A 12,110-nucleotide genomic window follows, 5' to 3' on the forward strand; every position below is an offset into this window, starting at 1 on the left:
TTTGACAGCGACCACGGACATGTCAAGGCAGAGACATGAAGAAAGACAAGGCTTTATATAATAAGTTATAAAAAGTGTCATACTATGAGATATGGATGGAGGACATCAAATTTATTGTGAATCCATGGAAATTTGTTTTGCCGTATCAAATGTGACACCAAAACGATCAAACGCTCTCCACCAGTGCAGTAGCCGAATGTGACCCCCTCCCAGGATACGAATAACAGCTGCAGTAGGGCGGTGATTAGGGATAGCCTCGTGAACAGCCTTCCGGAAGGATGTTACTTGCCCTTTATTCATCGCCATTCAAAATTAGTCGGGAAAACTGTTGCGGTGAAGATAACCCTAAGCAATGCTCTTTTAAAGAAGATACTACCCCCTTTAGCATTGCCCAAAGCCAGGAGGTTAACCTCCTTGCCCAAAGACAATGGAATGGAAGCGTTTTAGCCACCTGTCGATGCATTTTACGAGGATGAGCTATCCATAAACATTGACGCCTGATGGAACGAAAATAGAAGAGAAGCGACTATACAAAACTACTAGGGTGAGCAAAGAAAGGAAATTACACGTTTTGAGTGATGATATCTATATTTAACCTCCTTGGTGTCTAACCGTGACACGAGAAAATGTCTGCCGACTACTTTTTGATTTCATCTTTAGGATTTAGAATTCGCCTGAAGACAAGTTCCACCTACAGAAACACAATGTCTTTTCCTCTTGCCGTGACACTGAATATATGTTTTCGATTGTCTGCTTTTCGTTTGGCCAATGCCTTTTAATATGTTCACGTACTATTTGTTGCCGTGAGAAACATGGCCTTTTGGGTGAGTGAGAAATAATCCAGGCAGGGCAGATGACCGTATTTGGAAGTGATTGACAGGCGCAACGGACGAGACAGGTGATACTCGGACCACTTGTGTGTACCTACCACACACATGGTCATCTTCACAAATGGCTTTTCCGTATGCTTCTGGCATGCTTTAGATTTGTTACAAATAAAAGTTTCAAAACTGCTCTTGGACAAGGTTGACATTCCATTGCTAAAAATGCAAGACATGGCATGAGTCTAATATGAATATCAAGTTCAGAATCTGAGGAAAGGTTGTATTTTCTAGTTCGGGAAAATTTCACAATGCGGGAGAGCGCTATAACTACTAGTGTGTTTTCATGCTTTATTGCAATGTCAATAAATAAATACAAATGTAAGTGGATAGATAAAGATATATAACGTTGGGCTACAGTTAGATGAAATGAGGACCGCATATATTTTCGTTATATTTTGTTCTTTTGTATCTATTTCACGAAATGTGTGCAAAGTTGTCAAATGTTTCATGTGTCAAAGACAAAAGGATGCGCCTGTCCTCAGATCCATCTGTGGTATTGTTTTATCACTCAGACATGCTCAGCTGTCCATTGGCCGACTTTGTCCGTATTTTTAGCCCCGCCCTTGGGAACATCCATAAAAGATTCGCGCAATTTTGGGGGCCCGCCTCCTCAAATTTGACTAAAAAAGGCGGTCGGTGGTTGGCGTATTGACCAATCAGCGCGGCTTGTTTGAGACCCGCCCGGCCCTTTGCGTGACGACACACGGACATACCGCAGGCCGACCACTCAAAATAGCCCGACCGTCAGCCGGCTGAGACATTCTGACACTTGTTGCTCGTGAACTGCGGAAGCACAGTCTGCCAACTTCCCAACTCTCTGTTGTTTCTCTGCTACCGCGCGGTTTGCGATACTTCTACTGTTCACCATGCCGAGAGCTTTCCTTGTGAAGAGATTCAAGCACATCTGGGAATCTGGCGAGGCCAAGGAATCCGAACAGGGCGAGATGGGAGGTAAGAAGAGCCACGTTTTGTCCAGATTTTAGCACACAGGCAGTGGTTATCTCTAGCCATGGGTGTTTACCTATGCAGTGTGTGTGACAGGACCCGGTCCAGTGACTGTAGTTGATCCTGCCGTACCATACGGACATGCTTGCATACCGTGAATCTAGGCTGCCGAAGCTCTGTCCTTATTCAAACTTTCAGCCTCGAGAAAATCTTAAACAGAAGCTCGTAAAAAGCTCAGAATTTCTCCATCGGATGTCCAGACGACGCGCCCGCCTGTTCTAACTCGTTCCGACCGTTAGGTCTCACCACGAGCCGCGTGCTTGCCATGATAGGACCTGGCATAGCTTGTTTTAAAGCTGATTAATTGGACCCATGTTATATTTCAAGGGGTGGCTTGTGGCCCCAGACCATGTGTGGTATGAGCCAGGCTTCCTGACTTGTAGGCCACCCCGGGGTCACAAGGCTAACAGGACAGGACGGCCTTTTCTTCAACACGTGGGTTCTCTGCGTCGAAAATGTAGCAATGTTCAAAGACCACGAAATGAACATGTAGCGTAAACAACGTCATGGTGAATGCAGCTCAAACAATAACATTGTGGTTTTAGAAGTAGGGGTTTTAGAAACATCACATTTCTTCTGTTGCTTGGGTATTTTCAATACTTGGCTAGATATAGAGCCTGGTCGTGATATCACATCCGCACATCCGAGAGATAGCAACAATTAAAAGTCATGGGCATGTTATTTAGCGGATCTAACGTAACTTCCCCCGTCATGACGTGTTCGTCTGTACAAAGTCTGCTGGACTAACACTAACACTGGAAAATGAACTTGGATTACGTCATATGCTGTTCTACGCGTTTCCGTATTCTTGGAATCATTTCGTGTGTATTACAAATTTGTGTAAGTCGGTTGTTTTGAGTCGCTAAAATCCCAAACTATCCAACAAGACGGTTTCTTGGAAGTGATCGTCATTCATATATGGCGACGGAACCTGAATATTCCTCATCCCAAATGGTTCCGTCTGATTTTGAAGGAGTCAATTGGTCAAATTCGTCAACATTGCCATTAAAAAAATCTGATTCTATTACAAGAAACATGTCAAGCTCAGCCTCTGCGTCATGTAAACGATCGTCGTCCAAAAGTGTCGTCTGCAGGGGTTGCCTGGGCGACAGGACACTATAAATAGTCCCCTCCATCCCGGTGAGGGCCCCGTGTCCGTATATAGTCAAAGTGATGATGGGCGATACATCTCTGCTCGTGTTTTTGTACACATCATGTGTTACTAAATACCCCCACCACTCTTGCAGGTCTGTTGTTTTGTAACGCAGGACGAGACAAAATTGAAACTTTTTAATTCTTTAGCAACGTGTTACTGTCGCACATGGGTATTACTGTTGCATATGTAGGAGCTGTCCACCTTTGTTCTTCTCATCAGTGAGCTAGAAATGACCCATGTGGCGGATGACCACCTGTGCTGGTCAGTTACAAATGGTCAATCTCCAACTACTCCCCACAAATCAGCAGTCAGCTGTTCCATACCAACTTCATCATTCAGACCGATACGCTGTCAATGACGTAATAGTAAACTTACCGTGCTTCATCGAGACATACACAAGACTGACATTGTGCGACGATTCCTTAGAGTAGATTTTCTCAAGAAACACAAAACTTAGGAGTAACCTTGGCGGAAACCCAGGGGTGTGCTCAAAGGTAACACTGACTGCGGTAAGAACAGGCCGCCTTTGTCTGCAGATGCCCCTGTTGCGGCTAAAGTTTCTCCCTTCGCCAATTTTGGTCCGGAAAGGTAGAAGTCTGTGATTCTGAGTCTGGGTTGTCTCTTGTGAATTGACTATAATCTGGCTTTTTTCTGTCTGCCGAAATTTATCCGACCGCCTTCTTTAGCCTCCTCTGCAGACTTATCTTTTTTTTTCTTGATGGATTTCAGTTCAGTAATTTGCAGCATGGTCACAAAATCAAAATTCAATAAAACTGATCAGAAAACCGTCAGAAAAAAAGCATATTCTAAGCCCGACTTGTGGAGCCCGCTGTATATAAAGGAGGCTAATCATTACTATAAATGGAATGTATAATCCTCGCATGAGACGGACAGCTGACTCGACTGAAACCTGTGATTAGTATATGTAAAATTATTCAGATGCGTTCTTGTTTTTTAATTGCTTTTTTTCTTTCATTTTTCACATCGTTTGTATGACATGATTATGTATGCTTAGTAACATCTACTAAGGCGTTGAAGGTCACAAAGAGCATTTCAAATCTAGATCTCCGATTATCGGAAAATTGACAAATTCCAGACTTCGGCTTTCCTTCTTTTCACAAAGACCGTAAAGTCGTTTAAAGCTCTTCAAAATTATCCCAACCCATTGTGTTAGCTAATTCTTTCTTTGTGTCAGAAATCACCTTCTGTCTTTGAAGTCTGGCGCCTCGGCAGACATAGGAAAAACCACGCTGTGGTGTTTTCCAAAAATCTGTTGTACTAGCCTGATTGGTTTATAATAGACTGTCTGGAGCGTCGGCCATTTTAAACGATTGTCATTGTGTAGCCATGGAAATGTGTATCTATCTCTATTGTTCGTCTCTGATCATCGAGGTGTCGCGACATGTTACGGGACAATGAAACAGTGAAAAGACGGGAGGAACGATGTCTAATTGGAGGATAATAGCGGGCCAGCTTTGAGTCGGGCCATCCGGTCATCTACATGTCCGACATGAGTCCCACGCATCATTAGAGAGTTTTTGCCCGAAGTCTAATTTCTGCCTTGTTGCAAGTAACAAGAAAAATGGAGAACGGACAAACAATGGAGAACAATATTATATTTGATTACTGTGGTCTAAAAATGTTGACTCTACTTTTCCTCAGACAATGGAAGTCGAACGATATGCATAAGGTGAATTTGCACACCTACACATGACATTTTGCATCAAGAGTTCAAGTTATATAAAAGACTCGTACGTCAGACTCAGTTTCCAAGATTCTACAGCAGACGAAATTCACACTTGCTCCCTGATTTTCAGAAGCCCCCGAGCCGGTCACCCTGGTTCCCGTGGACTGGAGTAAAGGCTACCACCCCGCTCCCTTCTTCAACCCGCTCGGCCTGCCGCTGGTCGCCCCCCACCCGGACACCAGCCCCAGCCGCCGGAGTCCAGTCGAGGGCACCGCTCTGCCCCCCTCCCCACCCCCGGACCTGCACACCGATGACCTCAAAATCAAGGTCGACGATGAGGACATTCTCAAGGCCACGACAACACCCAACAACAAACACAAACAGGTGAGTTTAGTTTGAACATACATCATGTACATGTAATAGTTTGTCAGAGAAAGCATGGTCCGTAGGTTTTGTTCAGAGACTTTACCCTGAACTGGCTAATGCTAATGACCAAAATGGTCGTTTCAGCTAGTGCCAACAAACTTTCGCTTTTCATCGCGTTGAGCTCCCGTGAAATTGGAGGTAAATTATACTGTTAGCTTTCCACTTCGCGCTGTTTGTTCCGCTTAAACACCGTTTACCTATACTCGGGTTATATGTGTTTGTTTTCGACAGCGGTATACATACACCAGTGCACTATCTAAGACTTTCGTAAAGTGTTGTATGCGACATACTTTCTTTTCAAATACTATGGTCGACTGAGTACCGCACTAACAAAGTAACTACTCACAGAGCGACCAAAAACAAACTACTCTCTTCCGTCCGGATCTTGTGCCCATATAAACCCCGTACTAATTGGAAACGCGCTAATCGCTGTGTGGCGTGGGGACTCGCGTAAATAAACTCGGATGTCCAAAAGATTACACCAACTCGAAACAGCACCGGCCATCGCCATGTTCTTGTTGGGGACCGATCACTGGTGAAGATAGAACAGGGGTAAATGATGGATTGGGGGTTCGTCTTTTTCGGAAGCAGTGGAAGACGAAGTATCCGACTTTTTTCTGTGTAATCACTAGTACTTAGTGGATTTTATAGTTTTCTCTTCGCCATTGCATGGGAAGTATGTTCTGAAAACAACAACAATGCTAGCAAATCAGAACGAGCTACATATGTAATAAACAAAACCGCAGACGCACACCAAGACAAACAAACAAACACATAAACGCACAATTTTCTCGGAGGCAATAGGTAAAACAACTTCTTGATTTATTTTATTTGAACAGACCAAGACCAAGAGGGAGCGGTCCGACAGCGAGTCCTCGGTGAGCCCTCGGGGCGGTGAGACGCCGACCGGCCCGTACCACTGTCCGGAGTGCGGTAAGCGGTACAGCACGTCCAGCAACCTGGCACGGCACAGGCAGACTCACCGGGACCAGCAGGACAAGAAGGCCAGGAAGTGCCCGCACTGCGATAAGGTAAGCATCAAAGCCTTGTTGATAAAACAGCAAAAGATTCACTGTCCTATTTAGGCTAACGTCACATTTCCACAAAGGGGTCCGGCCAGACAGTTTTGGGGAACGAAAAGTACGATATAGATGACAAGTAAAACTCAAAACGGACCAAAAGTAATTTATCAACATGTCTTGTGCATATTCATTGGAATAAACTTTGATTTTTCCGAAATTCGTTTCCGCAAACAGCCCGAACGGGCCCCGTGTAGGGAATATGACGAAGGCCTTAATCGTTGTCGATCGATCCCATACGAGCGACCGCTATGATGTCACGGTGACGTAATGATAGGCAGAAACCAAGTGTTGATTATGAATTATATGTTAGCTGCTAATTTGAATACTACTTTGTAATCTAACCTGCGGACGTTATTTTACCTGCCATTCGTCGAATACGCCGGATGTAAACATAACAGTCATCGCTCTTATAGCCCTGCCCACCTTCGTCAGAAGACTCAGAACGTAGTAATTCAACTTTTATTGAATATTGAAAGATTGATTCTGATGATTTATCTCTTGATGTGTTCCAGGTGTACGTGTCGATGCCCGCCCTGTCCATGCACATCCGCACGCACAAGCAGGGGTGTAAGTGTCCGTACTGCGGCAAGTGTTTCTCCCGACCATGGTTACTACAGGGGCACATCAGGACCCACACTGGTGAGCAACCCTCAACTTCTAGTTGCCTTCGCAATCAATTTGTTTATTTGTTTGTTTGTTTTTCCTGTCGTGAACCCGTATTGACATGGATTTCGCATAGTGGCAGCATATGAGGAGGAAGTGGTGCAATAGGATACTTGGAGTATTGGAAGTGTGGTTTGCTTTAGTTACAATGGTATGATTGTCGTTAAAAGCCAGGATAACTCATGGTTACACACACAATGTAATATCAGATTGACTTGTATGGATACAATAGTTCATTCTAAAGCTCTTCGATAGTTTTCTACTAAAAATATAATTTTTGTTGTTTTGTGCCCAGAAATGTATACTAACGGTGATTCTTTGTCTGTTTGTTGCACAGGAGAGAGACCATTCGTGTGCCAGATCTGCGAGAAGGCGTTTGCCGACAAGTCCAACCTGCGGGCGCACACCCAGACCCACTCGGACGCCAAGCCCTACGTCTGCGGCCGCTGCGGCAAGGCCTTCGCGCTCAAGTCTTACCTGTACAAGCACGAGGAGAGTGCCTGTCTGCGGAGCACCGGCAAGGTCACCAAGGCGGCAACAACACCCAGACAGGCACAGAGGCAGGGCGCGGTGGACAGACGGGACCCGCAGGCCCCCATAGCTGTGCAAGGATAGACTTGACCTTCAAGTATGATGGACAATGTTGCAAGGGGCGTGTTGAAGTCCTGAAACGGGCTACGCGTGCCATTAAACAACGCTATACTTTACAGGCGGGTAAATACAGGCGTGATATAGGCTCAGGTTATATAAGAAACAATGTTGCAAGGGCAAAGCCATTCTGGACAATCAAATGTACATGATCTATAGTCTACTTTAGGTGCCTGTGTTGTAGATACGCAAGAGTGGACACACCCAACAAGAATAGCAGAGATGACACACCAAATGTACCATGATTCTGACATACTTTCCAAAAGTCGATGTTCAAACTAGTTTCTTAGAACGATACTACAAAGATGAACGTATGTTGTATATTGTTGAGTAAAGTGTATTCTGTACCAGACCTTAAGTGCCAAGAATTTCGGAGGATCTTCCGAGGAATTTCAGGGACAGTGACCCATAATATTTACGTTTGTTGGTCGCCATGACAACAAATACAGACGATCCAGAGAGGACTGATGTGTGCGAAGTGACGAACCACATATGGATAGGTTTGTCTTGTCTTGTCTGAAAACAACAGCAATGTTCAATCTCGATTCAAATGTTTTATAGAAAACCTCATGTAAATACAAAACCTCGCAAACACAAATTTTACCATGTCAAATGTTAACCATTTTAAAGTTACGATTATTGCTTTCATTTGAATATCACAAAGTAACTTTTTAGGTACTAGGTGTCAGTACGATGTTCCTAAGTTATTTGATAAGTTATTGCCGATCACATTCTGTTAGATACAGTTCGACAGTTTAGAATGAAGTTCCAGTTAAGCGATCGGTCAAAGAGTGAGGACACACTCATGTATAGTTAACGGTATTTATTTGTAAAAAAGGTCTATATGGCCATCTTTCCCAAAGTAAATAAAGAGATCTTTATATTCACAGTTTATCTGCTTTGTGTTATTTGTCTAGATATGTCCTATTATCAAATCATTTTCTTTACTACTAGTAGTTACATACACACGTAAAGGCTTTGACATTTAAGTTTGAGCAACAGGTTGTTTTCATTCAAGGTCGCGAAAGAGCATTCCAAGAATGTGCTGCACTAGGAATGTTGACGCTACAGTGCCCGAGGGTGACATGTCTTACCTAGGCCAACCACTCCAGTGCTTACATCACACCTTCTGTATACTATAAGTCAATTTACTTTTGCGGTAGTTTCATATTGCGGTAGGAGGGAAAAGAAGTGTTTAAATTCGCTCTGGACAATACTCCAGTGCGTTGTTGGAGACGCACATTCGCAATGTTGTGAATTTGCTGTGGAGAGGTCACTGAAAATAAAACACCGCAAAAGATTTACAGCTGCTTGACTTCTGAAACAGGGAGCTAATAAATACGACCCAATCACGTATTGTCGTACTGAAAATAAGTGTTTGAATTCGCTATTGAAACAATACTCCATTGCGTCATTGGAAATGCATAGTCGCAATGTTGTGAAATTGTGGTCGAGAGGTTACTGAAATCAAACCACCGCAAAAGATTTATAGTTGCATGTCTGCTGAAACATAGGGAGGACTTGTGCTCAGAAATACGACCAAATCACGTATTGTTGTAAATTATGATGTCATTGTGTAACCTCTAACATGCAATACATTGTACAGACATTGCAGAAATACTTATCCACGCGTTTGTGTAAGCATCAGTAAATACTAACGTTAGTAAATCACACAAACCGGCACATTTTGTATTCGACAAAGTCGTCCAAGAAGAAATATTTCACCCCCAAACCATTTCATTAGACCACTAGGGTTGTGACCTAGCTGTGACCGCCCTGCGACCAAAAATCGTCAACGAATTTGATAGATGAAAACGATTTCTACGCTTTGTCTGGTATGAAACCAACACAAATCCAATCTAGATCGCAACGCTATCAGCGTCAAGTGGAATTCGAAGCCTGTCCTTTATTTTGAAACAAAAAATCTCCTCCCCAAAGTAGAATGAAGTACATGTATCACGTAGTACTGTAAGATCTCAACCTCTCGTCCAGAAGTGCCAACCCAAGTTCTACAACTTGTTTTCTCTCTACCCGCGCAGGATATTTCCCCTGCGGGGATCTTGGCTTGCAGCTGAGCGAGCCCACGAGGAAACACGCGAGACAACAGGTGGGAAACCAAAGTACACTTGGCACTGAACTTCAAAGCCTCGTACGGCGGTATCAGATAAGAAGCCTTAAGTATTCTGTCCTCGCTTTGTGATCACAACGGCTCGCGTGTTGTGTTAGTGAAGTATTCTGTTCGTGTTTAAAAGATTGCCACCTTCCTCGTGTCGCGTGCCCACACCTGACACGAACCATATGTGATGGTATAAACCACGCCTGGGTTGCGGTGTTGATGTTGATGCGTCGCCATGGCAACGGGACGACAGTGTCGTTATCACCGAGTGCAAGGTCGTGGCGGACACGCCCGTGTGTGACCTTGGATGTCCTTGCCCACGAGTCTGAGTCCCGCCCGGCTGTCTGTCACGTCACCAGACATCCTCACCCCACTCAGACATGAGTCAAACCACATGGGCAGGGCGGGTCAATCAAATATGACAGGCCGACAGATAACAACTGTCAGTTTACGGAACTGTTATGAAGATCATCGTTTGAGATCAACAGGAGTTTAAAATGGAGCCGACTTTACTTTCACAAGAACACGGTATACATTCCGTCGCACGATCGTCGTACGATATGAAAACGAGAGCAGTCTTGGGAGGTGGTTGTGCCGCGGTGTGTCGTACAAAATTCAGCTGACCTGTCTTGTTACCGAGAAGGTTTTCATTGTTGACTGTTGGTTGTGTCACGTCCAGTCCACAGCCTACTTGAAAATCCTACGACATCAAAATCGCACGACGACCTACGACGTATGTGATCTCGCCATAAGCAATGTCTATCTATATCTTCAATCGTATAAAAACATTGCATATGTGATTATCTAATTCCTGAAGGATTTTTTTCCTGTTTTTCTTCTTTTGGCACTGCTACGTATACAATTTAATGTTTATCATCATAACTTTCATCTATACGAGCTTGGTCCTTATTCCTTTTATGGTCACCTCGCCGCTAAGGCTTACATAAGTTCGTCTGCGTGCGGTGAGTCAGATTGCAACCACTTGCTGAATCCGTCACTGGGAATTGGGCCAAGCGCCGAGGAAAGACTAGAGCCGATGTTTCAGTGTGCACCGCCCCTGGAAGCTGCCGACAGCAGGCTCTGCCTAATGGGAAGCAGAAGAAACCTGTTTGCAGCCACCCCCGGTGTCACCGCAAACTGTTCAGGCTCCACAAATATTTGGCGGGAACACACCGCCGGGTTCGAGGCAGGGTGCGGAATTTCTTGGCCGGTGCTGAGAAAAGACAACAACATTGAAACACCGTGTGTCATGAAGAAAAACCTTCACCTTGCTTTGTAAATTAAGGGGAATTCTACGCTTGGGCAGGGACTGTGTTTAAAATCACCTACTTTAGATGTTGGCCGGTGGATTAATACTTTGTGATCTACTGTCTCTGAAGGAGGATTAACCTCATTACTGACTGCGACTTGAATAATAGTAGAGAAATTTATTCTCTTTTTAACACAATCAGCCCCTGCAGTTCTTAAAAAAGCCACTAGAGGGCCCAATACCACAATATTTACTCTCTACCCCAAGAGCTATCGAGCTAGATAGTAATAATAATAATCGCGATCATAGCATGTCCGGAGTGGGTGTGCTGGATCCTTACATCTTCTTGGAGATGTAAAGACCACGCCCTAAAGATGAACAGCAAGGTTACATCAACACTCAGGAAACACTCGTGTCCTTGAACACAGGAGAGACTACATAGGTTTTGGAAACGGAAATAGAGAAGATGATTGACCACAGCTGAATCCGCTGTTCTGTGAAACACCTGATAGGATCCATGTAGTTATTTTGTACGATGATTTGTACCGTACGGCGACTAATTGAAAAATGGTCAAAAATGAGCACGGCCGAGGTTGGGATAGTGCGACTCACGAAATGTCGAGGATAGTAAATCTAAGAAGTAAGAACACATCGAATCCCAGGGCCTGATGATCATGACCCATATTCGACACGCGATCGCCTCACGATCACAAACGGACGCCAGATTAGTCGTACAGCCTTCTTGTAGAAGAGCGACACGAGCGCACTTACAGCGATGTCAGGCTACCACTCTATCAGAACTTCTTGAATACGGGAATAAAGGACTTCTTGGCTATGATGCCAACTATTCAAGCCTTCTTGCTGCAACGTTTATGGTCTCTATTTTGAAAATTTGGGCATATCTTGTGTTTTTGCACTCGTGTATTAGATATGGAGTCTACAGAGGATGTCATCCATAAGATTAACTTCCCGTGGCCTGATGTCAACCTAACTAGTTCACGCCACACTAATTCAGGTCACAGAAGTAGCACAGCTCTCTCTGCGGCTTCCCTTTACCCACATATGATGTACAGGCCAACATCACTGGCGGAACGAAGTCTTCTGACTTTGATGCTTGCAAGTTGAAACAACCCGGGACCGTGCAGCCTTTCCGAACTACTGTCAGTACCAGCGGGCCAGATGGGCACACTTAGC

General features: G+C 44.4%; 1 protein-coding gene across 1 annotated transcript; it reads left to right on the forward strand.

The window, feature by feature from the left end:
- The first annotated feature begins 1,554 nt into the window (after nucleotides 1–1,554).
- Nucleotides 1,555–8,445, forward strand: LOC118418040 (zinc finger protein SNAI2-like). Its single transcript, XM_035823835.1, has 5 exons — nucleotides 1,555–1,835; nucleotides 4,863–5,116; nucleotides 5,998–6,189; nucleotides 6,753–6,879; nucleotides 7,241–8,445. Exons 1-5 carry the CDS (start codon nucleotides 1,751–1,753, stop codon nucleotides 7,516–7,518), a joined length of 936 nt encoding a protein of 311 aa, XP_035679728.1. The 5' UTR covers nucleotides 1,555–1,750; the 3' UTR covers nucleotides 7,519–8,445.
- Nucleotides 8,446–12,110: the final 3,665 nt, after the last annotated feature.

Source organism: Branchiostoma floridae, chromosome 6, assembly GCF_000003815.2.
Source record: "Branchiostoma floridae strain S238N-H82 chromosome 6, Bfl_VNyyK, whole genome shotgun sequence".
In the NCBI taxonomy this organism is placed as follows: domain Eukaryota; kingdom Metazoa; phylum Chordata; class Leptocardii; order Amphioxiformes; family Branchiostomatidae; genus Branchiostoma; species Branchiostoma floridae.